Raw genomic sequence first — 16,631 nt, forward strand, 5'->3', positions numbered from 1 at the left:
TTTGACCTTGGCCAAGTCACTTAACCCTTCATTGCCCAAGATACAGATTAAAAAAAACCCAACTTAGATTGTGAGCCTTCTTGCCCAGAGAAAAGTACCTGCAGATAATGTGTACAGTGCTTCGTACAGCTAGTAGCGCTATAGAAATGAATAGTAGAAGTAGGACTGTTTTGCTTCTGCTAGTTGAGATGGGTTTCATTCCTATGGCTCATGTAGGCAGAGTGTAGTCAAGATGTTTGGTCAGCATTTTCCCATGTTCTTCTTCTCCTTTGCTTTGTAACAGATAGGAGGTCACAGTGGAACCTGTAGTGGTGGAGCTTTTATTAGAAGGAAAATATCAGATAATAAATGTAGGTAGAGAAGAAAATACTGCCATTTATCATTACTGGAGCTACCCCCCCCCCCCCCCAACCACAGAGCCCGACATCTTGCCATGGTACAAATAACAGTAACACAGTCCATCCAGTCTGCCCAACAAGGTAGCCAAGCCCCAGTCACCCATGCTTAAATACCAGTTGTCAAGTCTCCATTATGCCAACCATATAGGCAGCCAAAAATGATGGGAGTCTTGGTTTTAACCACATTTCATGCCCAAGTGTTGCTGACAGTAGTCAACTTGCTAGTCAAATGTCTTCTGCCCCCCCCCCCCCCCCCCCCTGAGCTGCACAGCACCCTTAGGCGAAGCACATGATAAGAAAGTGATCTAGAACACCTGTCTTGCTATTTGTGGGACACAGAACATAGAAGTCTGTCCGGCATCGGCAGCTGTTCCCCCATACTGGATTTTCTTTGTCTTTTGCCATTTATAGGATACTGAACTGTGGCAGCTATAGAATTAGCAGTGATCAGGGAACACTGTTAAAAAAGGCATGTAAAAAATAATGCATCTATAAAGGAAGCTATTTTACAAAATGAAGGTGAGTCAATCGGTTAAAGTTTGTTTAGCTCTCTCAGCTATTCTGTTTTGAAAAGAGCAACAGACCTTTTTTTTTTTTTTTTTTGCTAGTTGAAGGCATGGTCTGTGCAGTAGAAAGTACAGATATTCTTGGTTAGCCAGATTAGATTTCTTGAGTTACAACAGAGGCATGTGGCACAAGAGCCTGATAGCACTTGAAGGGGAAAAAGATAATATAGCAGACCATCTTTAGGTGTGTATATTTCTACATTAGTTTTTCTCAACAGTTACTTCAAGTGTGAAATTGCAGCTGGGTTTTCCTATGAGATGGTGTTAAGATCTCATGACCAATGAGCTGAAAACCATTTCCTTTTCTATCTGAGCCCATTTCAAGCCTGTGATATAAATGAGATGTACGGAGCCAAATCTGAGGTTCAAGATGAAAGGAGAGACCACTAAGTCCACAGAGATTTCATTTTCAGGAGCAAAAATTTTAAAATTTCTGATTTTAACACAGCAAGTAGCCAAGATGTTGAAAATCAACTTTAAAGTATATTTTTTCTTGACTTCCCAACTGCGTATATTGATATTCAAGACAGAACAGGTGAAATGGAATCTCAGCTTCTTTTTCCAACCAATTTTTCAGCAAGATCCAGCAGAAACACAGTTTTCTAAATAGAAAAAGGGGATGTTAAACCTGCATGGAGTTGTATATTCTTGTCCAAAAGTCCCATACAGGTTATATGCTTTAAGGATTGTTGAAGATATGAAGTGTCTTGCCTTTCTGCATTTAATTTTCATACTGAAGAAACATCTCATAGAGGACAGTTTTCTTAATCACTGTTTCTGAAGAGAAATGGCTCCTTACCCACTGAAAAGGAAATTTGAAAGTTATCCGCCCCATAGAGGGGGGTAATTTATTATTTTTGCTTAATTTTTAATCATTTCACTATTGTTAAGCTGTTGACAAAATTGTACGTTTTATGTCGACCTATACCTGTTATACACAGCCTTAGCTGAATCTCTTCATAAAGACAGTTAATAAAGCCCAATAAAGAAATAAAATTAAGCATTCCCCATATATAAAACAGATGTAATTTCTGGACAATGGCTGCTACAACATTGCACATGGGTATATACACACATCCTGCCAAGAATGTCTTTGACGCAATCTGCTGTAAGGCATTCCCAGGTGTGGAGTTTGGGCATAGCTGAGGTGGAATTGCAGTTTATACGTTCATTTTATAAAGTACATGTGTGTGTAAAATTCATCTTCCAAAATTTACTCCGTGTACTTGTAGGCATGCTTGGGGATGGATTTAGGATGGAGTGCAAAAGGAGTCCCAATGTATGCACAGATTTGTAATCCACCTAGAACATTGTGATAGTGTGGAATATACATTTTCTAATAAATAAATGTTATGCACACCTGCTTTTGAGCATGTTTATTTTGGCCACACTTCCTGTAGGATTTGTTCAAGTTTTTGTTTTGTTTTGTTTTTTTAAAATATAAATACACATCTGTGCATCTTTATAAAATTACCCTATTAGGTGATGGAGTCTTGCACTGCAGGAACTACCACATAATTCATGCATAGCTGTACATCCCCACTACAGCACATGCATTATCTTGTAATTAGATCCACATAGGTGCAGGCAGCAGCACCTGCACTCTTCTGATGTTCCACTGGCATACTGTGCTTTTAATGCTTTCAAAGAGACCTCTTGTCCTGCACTGCAATGTTATACCACTGCTGCTACGACTTATTTCTATACCACTAGATGTATGCAGCACTGTAAATACATATGAGGCAGACCTTACAAGCTATTCAGTAGCCACTAGCTGCCTCTTGCGTTCTAACAAGCAAAACAGAAACAGAGCAGAAGATAAAGGCCACATAGAGGGGCATTTTCGAAAGGGATGTCTAAGTTGCAATTTGGGTTTTTTTTTATGTACATTTTAATTTAACATCCATCTATCAATAATAAATGTTGAATACAAGAAAAAATATAGGAACTTAAATTTTACATAAGTAAATTTACATTCCATTTAGACCACAAGTAAGGACAAGATACAAGGGAAAATTAACTAAGTTATAAGAAAAATAGAGCAAAAACATGAAGAAAACGCACAGCCAGACATCTCAGCATATTTACTCTCTATTGGGCATCCTGGGTTACTCTTTCACTACTTTCTTTGGAAATTAAAAATTCCCTCAATTTCTTGGGTTCCATAAACATATAATTAACTGAGTTCAAAGTTATTATACAACGACAATGAAATACTAACTTAGACAATCCCCCTATTGCCAAAATTCTTGTTTTTAAACACAGGACCTCTCGCCGGCAGGCTTGAGTATCCCTGTTTAAATCCGGAAAGATACGAATAGTTTCCCCTAGAAATTTATCATTCAAATGTTTAAAATATAATTTGGATGTAACAAAAGAGAGGGAACAAAGTACAAACTAAAGTCCAAACAAAAAAAACAGCACCACGGGCCTTTAAAAATGGAACACAGTTCTTTAATGAATGAGCCTTGACAAAAAGACCCGACACGGGCCGTGTTTCGGTGACTAGCACCTGCGTCAGGGGTCTACATAGAATACAAAACATAGAAATAATATATTTTAAAAAATTTTTTTAAATATAATGAGTAAAACCAAAGATTAATATTTAGACTCATCAAGCATACATATATAAGCCTATATAAACACCTAAAGCATTTAATATTTTAACATTGCATTTAATATTTTAACATTCTCATATATTATTATATAGTAATTTAAAAATAAATGGATAATTAATCAAAACAAAAATGGTAACTCACCACAGTGATGACGTGGAAAACTTGGGGAATAACTCAAATATATTCCTCTACAATATATTATTCCTTACTTTTGGACAAAAAATTTTTCATCTCTCTATATAAAACGCACCTCCAACGTTCTGAAGCCTCTGTTAGCCAACATTCTAAGTGAAGGGGGTGAGATCGCATTGTGTCTGCCCCGCCCACGCGTCAAACGTGATGACGTAGAGGGCGGAGCAATGACACTCACCCAATCGCAACGCTCGGCACCGAAGCGTCAGGGAAGGAGGCGGCGCTATCGACGTCTAGCCTTCCCTTCGCTGTGTTCCGCCTTCTTCTGACGTCAAGGATGACGTCAAAAGAAGGCGGAACACAGCGAAGGGAAACCTAGACGTCGGGAGCACCACCTCCTTCCCTGACGCTTCGCTGCCGGAACCGCCACGGAAGTAAATTTAAAAACAAAAAAAACCCATGTTGGGGGGAGAGAAGAGGGTGGCCAAGGGAGGAACGACAGCATGGATGCGAAGGGGGGGGGGGGGAAGAAGAGGGCGGCCCAGGCTGGGACATGGGAGAGAGAGGAGCATGGATGCGAGGGGGGGTCATGGAAGGCAGACAGGGAACTTGCTGGAAAAGGATGAATGGAGGCGGCAGGGGACAGAGGAGCATGGATGGGCATGGATTGGGAGGGCAGGGCTCAGGGAGAGAGGGCAATTGCTGGAAAGGGAAAAATGGAGGGGGCAGGGGACAGAGGAGCATGGATGGGCATGGATTGGGAGGGCAGGACTCAGAGAGAGAGGGAAATTGCTGGATAGGGATGAATAGAGGGGACAGATGGCCATGGATGGATATGGATTGCAGGCCTCAGGGAGAGAGGGCAATTGCTGGATAGGGAAAAATGGAGGGGCCAGGTGACAGATGAGCATGGATGGGCATGGATTGGAAGGGCAGGACTCAGGGACAGGGGAATTGCTGGATAGGGATGAATGGAGGGGACAGATGGGCATGGATGGATATGGATTGCAGGGCAGGCCTCAGGCAGAGAGGGAAAATGCTGGATAGGAAAAAATGGAGGGGCCAGGTGACAGATGAGCATGGATGGGCATGGATTGGAAGGGCAGAACTCAGGGAGAGGGGAATTGCTGGATAGGGATGAATGGAGGGCACAGATGGGCATGGATGCATATGGATTGCAGGGCAGGCCTCAGGCAGACAGGGGAATTGTGGATAGGGATGAATGGAGGAGCCAGGTGACAGAAGTGCATGGATTGGAAGGGCAGGACTCAGGGAGAGGGGAATTGCTGGATAGGGATGAATGGAGGGGACAGATGGCCATGGATGGATATGGATTGCAGGCCAGGCCTCAGGCACAGAGGGGAAATGCTGGATAGGGAAAAATGGAGGGGCCAGGTGACAGATGAGCATGGATGGGCATGGATTGGAAGGGCAGGACTCAGGGAGAGGGGAATTGCTGGATAGGGATGAATGGAGGGGACAGATGGGCATGGATGGATATGGATTGCAGGGCAGGCCTCAGGCAGAGAGGGAAAATGCTGGATAGGAAAAAATGGAGGGGCCAGGTGACAGATGAGCATGGATGGGCATGGATTGGAAGGGCAGGACTCAGGGAGAGGGGAATTGCTGGATAGGGATGAATGGAGGGCACAGATGCCCATGGATGCATATGGATTGCAGGGCAGGCCTCAGGCAGACAGGGGAATTGTGCATAGGGATGAATGGAGGAGCCAGGTGACAGAGGTGCATGGATTGGAAGGGCAGGACTCAGGGAGAGGGGAATTGCTGGATAGGGATGAATGGAGGGGACAGATGGCCATGGATGGATATGGATTGCAGGCCAGGCCTCAGGCAGAGAGGGGAAATGCTGGAAAGGGAAAAATGGAGGGGCCAGGTGACAAAGGAGCATGGATGGGCATGGATTGGAAGGGCAGGACTCAGGGAGAGGGGAATTGCTGGATAGGGTTGAATGGAGGGGACAGATGGCCATGGATGCATATGGATTGCAGGGCAGGCCTCAGGAGACAGCGGAATTGCTGGATAGGGATGAATGGAGGGGCCAGGTGACAGAGGAGCATGGATTACACTCACACTTTCACTCTGACTCTCAAACACTCACTCTCACATACACTCTCCCAAACATACACACTCCGAGGAAAACCTTGCTAGCGCCCGTTTCATTTGTGTCAGAAACGGGCCTTTTTTACTAGTATATTAATATTATATGTTTAAAACGCTTATTTTAATTATTTATAATATATTTTATAAAAAGGTCATATTATATAATACTGGCTATAACTAAATTTCATATTCATAAAAGCTTAAACTAACAGGTCAAAAATAATTTTTTAAAACATTTTAAAATATACAATAAATTTCAAACATTACACTGATAATATCATAAACCTTCAAAAACATTCAAATCAGCACAGAAATGAATAAATATATACATCTTCAAATATAAAAAACCAAAACTATAATATCTAGTGGCATTAATTGATCTTAATTTTAAAAAGACAACATTTTGTCACTATATGTATATGTGTACATATACACACATATACATACATACACATACACACATACACATATATATATATACACATGCATGTGTATGCATGCATACACACATATACACATATATTATAGCATTAACAGGGCTTCTATTATCTTTTGGAGCTCTGGGTATATTTGTTTCGTTATCTGCCAATTACAATTAATTATGTAAATTTTATTTGTAACTGCTAATGGTATTTTAGCTAGTGACAAAATACCTTTAAAATTTGCATTTATTTTGTTATCTGCCAATCACAATTAATTATACAAATGGCATCTTAAATAGTGACAAAGGGTTAACAGGGCTTTTGTTTAAAATGTTTTAAAAAATGTTAAAATGTTAAAATATTAAATGCTTTAGGTGTTTATATAGGCTTATATATGTATGCTTGATGAGTCTAAATATTAATATTTGGTTTTACTCATTATATTTTAAAAAAATTTTAAAAATATATTATTTCTATGTTTTGTATTCTATGTAGACCCCTGACACAGGTGCTAGTCACCGAAACACGGCCCGTGTCGGGTCTTTTTGTCAAGGCTCATTCATTAAAGAACTGTGTTCCATTTTTAAAGGCCCGTGGTGCTGTTTTTTTTGTTTAAAATATAATTTGAAAATATTAATCTTATCCATTTCAAGTGCAAATGAAACTATAAGGGTAGTCCTTTCTGTTACTAGTTCCCAGTGCATTTTTTCTAGCAAAAAAGGTGCCAGTACTCAAATGCTGGGCCACCCATGATGAGTGGTGTGATCACTGAGGGAGCCACCCCACAATAGCCAGGCCCCCTGTAACCAGTCACAGAATCTATGGAAAAGCAGAATTGGTGTCTAGAGCCTGAGCTTTTTCATTAAAACTTGGGGTCCATGGGTCAATTTTAGCAGACAATGGAAAAGGTGCCGGTACTCAGTACCCCCTCAAAAAAAGCCCTGCTAGTTCCATAGAGTTTTCTAAAAATTCTGTCAAATTCAATTCCGGTTGTTGTGGTTGAGGATTCAAAGGATTTAACTTTCTCCCAGTTATGTATTGAGTTCGTACTATAGGAGGGAATCCCTCTGCTGGGAGTCCCAAAATTTCTTTAAAGTATTTATGTAACATGTCCATAGCTGGGATTAAAGGTGATTTAGGGAAATTAATAAACCACAGATTATTTTTCCTCCTTTGATTTTCGAGGAATTCTAGCTTCCTTGCAAGAATTTCTCTATCCTTAACTACTGTCCCTGCAAAATTCTGAAGAGTAGAAAGTTCAGTCCTTAAAGATTCTATTTGACCTTCCTGGGTTTGAAATTTCTCTGATAGTTGTTTTTGCGTCTGTTTCAAATTATCCATATCTTGAGCAAAAGAATGAGTTACCTGAGAAAGCAGGGAATTATGCCCTGGATGGCGTCCCATAAAGAGTCTAAAGTCATTACACTTGGTCTTTTCACCTCCCGTAACACCGATGTAGTTCCCTTTGGAATAGGGGGTAGAAGTTGTCAAAACCGTCTGTTGTTCCGTTCCAAACAGGGAAAGATCAGTGACGAGGCCTCCTGAGGGCGGTAGGTTCTTTTCCACTTCGGGTGTTCCTTCTACCCTTGCCGTCAGAGTCGTTCTACATCCGGGTCGTGGAGGGATTGTGTTCCCTGGCGGGCTCAAGGAGACCGCCTCTGCGCTGTTTTCCGTCGATACCATTGTGGAACGTTCCGAAGCGGGTATTCGCATGACCAATGGTTGAACCCCGAACTGATCCAGAACTGTGAGAGGGGGGAACAATCCCAGGCAATGAGGAGGCCGTCTCCTTGGGCTTTCCTTTCCGTTTCCCCATGACCAGCACAGGGTACGGATCCAACTTCTCGAACTACAATCTGGTAAGTCAGGAGCTCAAACTCATACGCCTGCTCTGATCGGCCATCTTGTCGCTGTTCGACTCCCAAGTTGCAGTTTGGACGTCCTTGCAAAATGACGAAATCTAGGAGCAGGGAAACCCGTATTTTCAAAACAAGCTGGACGTCCATCTTTCTTTTCGAAAATACCGTCAGGGACATCCAAATCCTTAAATTTTGCCATCCCTAGGTTTGGACGTCACTAATTGGACGTTTCTGATTTTCGGCGATTTTCGAAACCAAAGACGTCCATGTCAAACACGGCCAAATGCAAGCCATTTGTTCATGGGAGGAGCCAGCATTTGTAGTGCACTGGTCCCTCTGACATGACAGGACACAACTGGGCACCCTAGGGAGCAATGCAGTGGACTTCATAAATTGCTCCCAGGTACATAGCTCCCTTACCTTATGTGCTGAGCCCCCCAACCCCTCCCCCAAACCCACTACCCCCAACTGTACACCACTACCATAGCCTTTACGAGTGAAGGGGGCACCTAGATGTGGGTACAATGGGTTTGTGGTGGGTTTTGGAGGGCTTGCTGTTTCCTCCACAAATGTAACAGGTGGGGGGGAGGGGGTAAGTGCCTGGGTCTGCCTGTCTGAAGTGCACTGCAGTACCCACTAAAACTGCTCCAGGGACCTGCATGCGCGGTCATGGACCTGAATATGACATCTGAGGCTGGCACGACATATTTTTAAAGATGTTTTTTTGAGGGTGGGAGGGGGTTAGTGACCACTGGGGGAGTAAGGGGAGGTCATCCCCGATTCTCTCCAGTGGTCATCTGTTCATTTCGGGCACCTTTTTGTGCCTTAGTCGTAAGAAAAACAGGTCCGGGTGAAAATATCCAAGTGTTCCATCAGGGACGCCATTATTCTTTTCGATTATGGGTCAAAGACGTCCAAGTGTTAGGCAGGCCCAAGTCCCACCTTCGCTATGCCTCCAACACGCCCCCTTGAACTTTGGACGTCCTTGCGACGGACTACAGTTGAAGATGTCCTAAATCGAGCTTCGATTATACCGATTTGGACGTCCTTCTCTTTCGCAAATGAGCCCAATAGCCTATTCAGTCTGTCCATCTCTACCATTTATTATTTTTCCCTCTAGCTTAAAGATCCCATGTGCTTGTCCCATCCTTTCTTGAATTCAGTCTTTTCCACCACCTCCACCAGGAGGCCATTCCACACATTCGCAACCTTTTCAGTGAAGAAATATTTCTTGAGATTACTCCCGAGTATGTCTCCTTTCACCTTCATCCTATGGCCCTTCATAGGAGCTTTCTTTTCATTCAAATAGACTCGGCTCCTGTGCATTTATGGCCCCAAGATATTGAAATGTTTCTATCATATTTCCCTCTCTCCCACCTTTCTTCCAAAGTCTGTCCCCATACACTTTGACTAAGATCACTGACCATTTAATAGCTACCCCTTCTAGATTGCCAAACATTCTTTGTGAACCGTAAGAAGGATGTGTGAGGTACATAGATGACTTAAGCTGCAGTGTTTTTGGCACATAAACTTTATGAAGTAGAATCTGTTCATTTCCTCTCTTAATTATAATGGTTGATGCCATCCTCACTGCACTGTTTAAGACAGTGGAACCAGTGCATTAACATGGTAGCATTCGCTTTAAAAAGCTGAAACTCGGAGGGAACTACTTTACATTTGGTTCTCTGTGGAACACAAAATTTGGTACAAGGGTTAATGGTGATGGGGCTGCTTGATGGTAGTGCTCATAAAGTAAAATTTGGCATAATGAAAGCAGTAGCATTTAGCCTACAGAAAGGATACTATGCTAAAATGCAGAAATTAGAAATATAGCAACTAGCAAGGGTTTAGCGATTACTTGAGGGGTGAGGATTATTTAATACCATTTTGGAAGCTCAGATGAAATGTATTCAAAGGAAGACTGGAAAAGTGTCAGCCTGAGTATGTGTGGTAGGGTTGAAGAGGCAATTAAAGTCAGTGACATCTTTTTAAAAAAATGGATGGCATATCCAAATGAGGAAAATTGGAAGCAAAAGTCCTGGAAAACTGGATGTAAAATTAACAACAAGGTATGCCAAGAAAGAATTTACAGAGCTTGTCCTTGAGGCAAAGACTAATAAAAAGTAGCGTTTGCGATATATCTAAAGCATGAAGACTGTGAGGGAATTAATTGGACCACTCTATGACTGTTTGGAAAGGGGGGGGGGCATTTACTAATGACATTGGTGTGCAGCACCTGCTGCCCTTTCCCTTTGATTTTTATGGGCCCTGCTGCAGAGAACACATGGTAATGCCATTAGCATTCACTATTAGTAAAGGGTCCATTACTTGAATTCTTTGCTTTGGTGTTGGCTGAGCAGGATGTTGATTAAATACCACTGGAAACATCTTTGAACAGGGCCGGTCTTAGCAAGTGCAGGGCCCTATGCAGACCAATTTGGTGGGGCCCCACCCCACCCTAGCTCCACCCCATTGATAAGATTATTCCATTTTTAGACATTTTTTTTATTTATGAAATTTCAAATAAAGACAAATGAAGCTAAACTTGTACAAAAAACTGATTGAAATAATAAGCACAATGCTATCATGAAACCTCCCCTCCCCAGAAATTCCACTACAATTAGTAGTTCCAATTCTCATAACAAAGGAGAATAAAGGAAAAATATTAAGAAAAGATCCAGTACTTTCAAATTCCCCTATTACTCTGTAATCCATCAAACCAGAGAGGCAAGTAGCCACATCAGTTACTAAAATAGTTTGAACTGATTGCACCTACTTTATATCAGATTTTGCTTCTTCATGATTTCCATTCTCAGATTTTAGCTTAGTAATCTTTTCTTCCTGTGATTGCAGTCTAGCTTCCAAATGATTAATTCGAGATGTCATATCATTAATTACTGGAAGCAGTGTTTTAGCTAAATCTGCTATTGCCATCCAAATTTTTATCAGGAGAAATATCTGCAGATCTATGTGAAAATAACCCAGATATGTTAGAAACAGTCTCTTCCAAGCCAGAAGATCTTACTTGCTCAGCTTCTCCAGCAACTAATGTTGTTGGGCCAAATTCCTCTCAGGGAGGCAGACATTTCCAACCCTTGCACCGTCCGCAAACGTCGTTAGATGAGAGAGACACTTCTCCTGATCTCCTGCCTGCATGGAATCCAATTTCGATTTGGCGTAAGTGCACAACTATTGGCGTCAGCAACAATGGCTCACCTCACGTCCTCACCAACTCCGACCAGGCTCCAGCTTTTCCCGCTCAGTGACTCCCGCCCTCACGTACGGAAACAGGAAATACATCAGAAGGCGGGACATTGAGCGGGAAGCTGGAGCCTGGAGGTGAGCCGTCGCGCTGCAACTGTCTGTCGTCGCCGTCGGGGGCGGGGCCGTCGCTGCCTGGGCTGACTCGCTGGTATCGCTCAGTCGCTGGGGTCCGGGGACTCGGGAGCTGACGGCGGGCTCAGCGGGCCCAAGCCGGGGGTGGGCGCCGCACCGGTGGTGGCGGGAGCGGAGCGGCTGAGCTGCGGGAGTGGGGATCATCTCAGGCGACTAAGGCGAGCAGCGGCGGAGGTCGGAGCAGAGGCACGAGCGAGGCAGAATTAAGGCGCGCCGCGCGGGGCCCTATGCAGCCGCCTCTGCCTAAGACCAGCCCTGTCTTTGAATACGATGATTATGATACTGGACAATGTAATACGACAAACTGACGAAGCGCCAGAGTCAACAAAGTGTACCTCTGGTGAAGGCTCTGCAGGATTAATGGAGTTTTAATTTACTAGCGGTTTCAGATTTTGTGCCCAAAAAGTACATTGCTACTGAAGAACTGGACGCCTATAGGGCCCCCTACTTATTTAGCATGTTTCCTATAGAAAAATAGGAGACAGCATTTAATACAGATACTCCTAATACCATAAAAAATCCTGTTAGGACCGTATTGAAATTAGTTTCAGTGGAGTAAGCAGCGAAGACGTAATGGGTACACTGATAGTGGGTCAGTGTGAATGTGCACATTGACACCAATTCTTGTTTCATGGTGTTACAGTCCTTGGATTTTTAGTTTAGATTTAACTACTTGACTCTCCAAAGCTAAGCTCAAGGTGAGTTGCAGATCACAGGTCGTGTGAATAGTTCACTGCTCCAGACCGCTTGTAATCTAATGGCCTCATTTACTAATGTGTGTTAATATTAATTCATGTTAATTGAGGTTAAGCACATAGAGGTCCTTTCAGTAAGCTGTGGAAACACTAACATGCAGTTACTGTGGGACATGCTCAGGTGTCCTGTGGTCATTTTTGGAGCTGCATGTGCAAACCACATGCTAAAAATATTTTGTTTTAGCACAGATGGGGCATGTCTGAGGGACAGGTTAGGCTGTTCTGCGCTAATCAGTAAGTGCATCTACATTACCATATGCTGAGTAGAGCAGGATTAGTATGAGCCTTTACCGTCTACAAAAGAGAAAGTGATGCCCACACACTAAAAATGGGAAAATAGCACATGAATAAACCCAAAATGGAGTGAACAAATATAAAGCACAGAAAATTAATAAATCCAAATTGTGTCTAATGCAGCAGCCAGTGAGGTAAGAACTGCCTTTTAACCAGGGGTGTGCTGGTAAATTTTTAACAATGGGCTCTCTCTCCGGACATAGCCGGCCCTGAAATTTGGGGGGAGGGGGGAATACCTGCCTCTCCCCTCCCTTGTGCGTGCACGCTAGGCATACCTTTGCCGAGCACCACCAGCCAATAAATGGACTGCCACCATTCTCTGCTGCTTGTTTCTGGCTCTGAGCAGCATGATGGAACCTTCTTGCGCTTGCATGAAAAGTCCCAGCCTGATGCTCAGAGTCAGAAACAAGGAGCATGGAGCAGCAGCAGTCTATTTACTTGGCTGGTGGGGCCAGCATCACTGCCAGCAAAGTAAAAGAGAATTCAGGAGGGGGCCCAAGCCTACATTTTGGGAGTCAGTTGTTAGAATAGCCATGGGGAGGCCTACTTTAACAACTGGCTCCCAAAATTCTTAAAAACTTAACAAACGGCTCTCGCGAGCCCGCTCCAGCACACCACTGCTTTTAACTATCCTTGTACTTTAAAAATTATAGTGGAGAAAAACCTCAGTGTTTGCTCTCATTTAGCTATATGAGTTTAAAGGAGCTTAAAGCAAAGCAGTACATCATAGGAAAAAAACCTCCACTCTTTGCAATGATTGTCAATTATCCCTTTTCCAAACTGCAGTTCAAACTAACAGCTAAGCTGCTATATCAGAGCATTCAATTCAAATGACAAAAATAATGCATTGCCATTAAAATTAAAAAAAAAAAAAAAAGAAAATGCGGCCATTTTCCAGCTGCATTAAAAATGGCCTCAGTGTGCGGGGAAGATCCATGTAAGGGCATGCCAAGGCCACTTTCTATCGCAGCTTAGTTAAAAGGACCCCATAGTCAGCAAATACACCGGATTGAGAAAAATGGTCTAATGTTAGTTAGAGCCCTGTTTACCAAGCAGCGTTATAGCTGCATTAATGTTTTTAATGTGTGTTAACCATGTACATGCCTACAATATCCCTATAGGTGCCTACATGATTAGCGTGTGGTCTGTCTAGGTGCGCTAAAAACACTAACACACTTTAGTAAACAGGGCCCTTAGTGTGTTAATAAATGAAGCTCTGACTACATACCAGAGACAGAGGAGGGGGAACTGACTTGTCCAAGGTAACAATCAGTGGGAGAAGAAGGATTTGAACTCTGGTTTCCGTAGTTCTTAGCCTGCTGCATTAACCACTGGGCTAGACCTCCAGTAGCACCTGAGAGATGGATATCTGCAACTGCAGGGCTTCACTAATTTAAAGATCACAGTGGTGCATTTCTCTTGGTGCACTAGTTAGGAGTATTTCAAGGAATAATGTGGCTATAAGCCAGTTCATGTACTCCTACAGGAACAAATTAATAACTCTGCTGGCATTGGTTAGTAAGATGGTCATATGGATGGGACGTGGACCAGGTAAAACAAACTTTTAAGAAATGGAATTTGAAAGCAGGTCGAACAATCCAGTTGGGCTCATAAAACAAAAGCCAAGAAATGTTTTTCTAGTCACCTCATAAAGCATAACTCAGCATTCTATTACACAGTCATAACACTACATAATATAAAGAGAACTGCAGTTATATTGGAGGAACACAAATGGAAGAGGTATGGGGCAAAAAAGACAGGAAAAGAGGTTCAGGAGGGAGAAGCTCATTGGCAAACAGGCATTGAGAGATATCATTTGTATGACAGAGTACTTGCAAAGGAATTCCGATTTGTGGCTGTTAAATCAACCATTGCCCCAAATTTCCTGATCTGTGTTAAGTAGAATGATAAATGTAATGGTTACTGCAGTGTATGGAAATTATATTTCTTTTTCTTTCTTCATATTGCTAATCCAAATAGGTTTGTGGGTTGCACAGTTCGAGAGTGACCATGCATTAAAATTGTTCTCAACACCCATATTTATTGGGTAAAAACACATGACTTAAAAAATAAACTGTACTAATTCTTACAGGGAGGTGCACCATCCCCTTTCGACAGAAACTTTGGAACCAAAATTTCTGCAAAAGCCATACAATGGATCTCTAGAAAACTAAAGGAAAACTACAGACAAGGTAAATAAATACTATGTCATGTTTATGGAGCAGCTCCTGGGTTAAGGACAACAGCCAGAGCAGGTGTTTGCCTAGAGTGTAAAGGTTTCCTTAAAATTTACATCACAAAGTTTCAACAAGGTATTGCTTGTAATAAAGAGGCACTCTTATTCCACATTAGTTCTGTTGCTATAATGATAAAAATAAATGGCCCAGTTTTTTAAAGGTTTTCAGCTATGTTTTAGTCCAAAGTAATATCTCTCAAGCAGTAGCAGACAAGCATTTGGACAGGTTGATTGTACCAAATAGTCCTTAACAGCTAAAAGCTATATTACACTTCCTTTAATGCATTAGGATGTGGTTTTATAAGCCTTTCAAGGCATATACACATATAAATAGTGGCACTTATTTTTTGTTACATTTGTACCCCACGCTTTCCCACTCATGGCAGGCTCAATGCGGCTTACATGGGGCAATGGAGGGTTAAGTGACTTGCCCAGAGTCACAAGGAGCTGCCTGTGCCTGAAGTGGGAATTGAACTCAGTTCCTCAGGCCCAAAGTCCACCACCCTAACCACTAGGCCACTCCTCCAAGTTACAGGGTGTAACTTGCTTACATAAGTGAATGGCAATTTCAAAACATCACTGTTTACATATATAGATGCCCCAGAATACATATATATATATATCTGTGTGTGTGTGTTGACATATATATATATATATATACAGTGGTGGAAATAAGTATTTGATCCCTTGCTGATTTTGTAAGTTTGCCCACTGACAAAGACATGAGCAGCCCATAATTGAAGGGTAGGTTATTGGTAACAGTGAGAGATAGCACATCACAAATTAAATCCGGAAAATCACATTGTGGAAAGTATATGAATTTATTTGCATTCTGCAGAGGGAAATAAGTATTTGATCCCCCACCAACCAGTAAGAGATCTGGCCCCTACAGACCAGGTAGATGCTCCAAATCAACTCGTTACCTGCATGACAGACAGCTGTCGGCAATGGTCACCTGTATGAAAGACACCTGTCCACAGACTCAGTGAATCAGTCAGACTCTAACCTCTACAAAATGGCCAAGAGCAAGGAGCTGTCTAAGGATGTCAGGGACAAGATCATACACCTGCACAAGGCTGGAATGGGCTACAAAACCATCAGTAAGACGCTGGGCGAGAAGGAGACAACTGTTGGTGCCATAGTAAGAAAATGGAAGAAGTACAAAATGACTGTCAATCGACAAAGATCTGGGGCTCCACGCAAAATCTCAACTCGTGGGGTATCCTTGATCATGAGGAAGGTTAGAAATCAGCCTACAACTACAAGGGGGGAACTTGTCAATGATCTCAAGGCAGCTGGGACCACTGTCACCACGAAAACCATTGGTAACACATTACGACATAACGGATTGCAATCCTGCAGTGCCCGCAAGGTCCCCCTGCTCCGGAAGGCACATGTGACGGCCCGTCTGAAGTTTGCCAGTGAACACCTGGATGATGCCGAGAGTGATTGGGAGAAGGTGCTGTGGTCAGATGAGACAAAAATTGAGCTCTTTGGCATGAACTCAACTCGCCGTGTTTGGAGGAAGAGAAATGCTGCCTATGACCCAAAGAACACCGTCCCCACTGTCAAGCATGGAGGTGGAAATGTTATGTTTTGGGGGTGTTTCTCTGCTAAGGGCACAGGACTACTTCACCGCATCAATGGGAGAATGGATGGGGCCATGTACCGTACAATTCTGAGTGACAACCTCCTTCCCTCCGCCAGGGCCTTAAAAATGGGTCGTGGCTGGGTCTTCCAGCACGACAATGACCCAAAACATACAGCCAAGGCAACAAAGGAGTGGCTCAGGAAGAAGCACATTAGGGTCATGGAGTGGCCTAGCCAGTCACCA

The 16,631-nt window shown here is 42.8% G+C and overlaps 1 protein-coding gene across 4 annotated transcripts in view; it reads left to right on the forward strand.

Annotated features, from left to right (window-relative positions):
- PFKP (phosphofructokinase, platelet) overlaps positions 1-16,631 on the forward strand; it is a 193,550-nt gene that overhangs the window by 159,895 nt on the left and 17,024 nt on the right. For all 4 annotated transcript variants that reach the window (XM_030198897.1, XM_030198914.1, XM_030198904.1 and 1 more), the window contains exon 20: positions 14,654-14,753. In XM_030198897.1, the coding sequence (XP_030054757.1) occupies positions 14,654-14,753 (100 nt within the window). The remainder of the gene's footprint in view (positions 1-14,653; positions 14,754-16,631) is intronic.

Source organism: Microcaecilia unicolor, chromosome 1, assembly GCF_901765095.1.
Source record: "Microcaecilia unicolor chromosome 1, aMicUni1.1, whole genome shotgun sequence".
NCBI classification, from domain to species: Eukaryota; Metazoa; Chordata; class Amphibia; order Gymnophiona; family Siphonopidae; genus Microcaecilia; species Microcaecilia unicolor.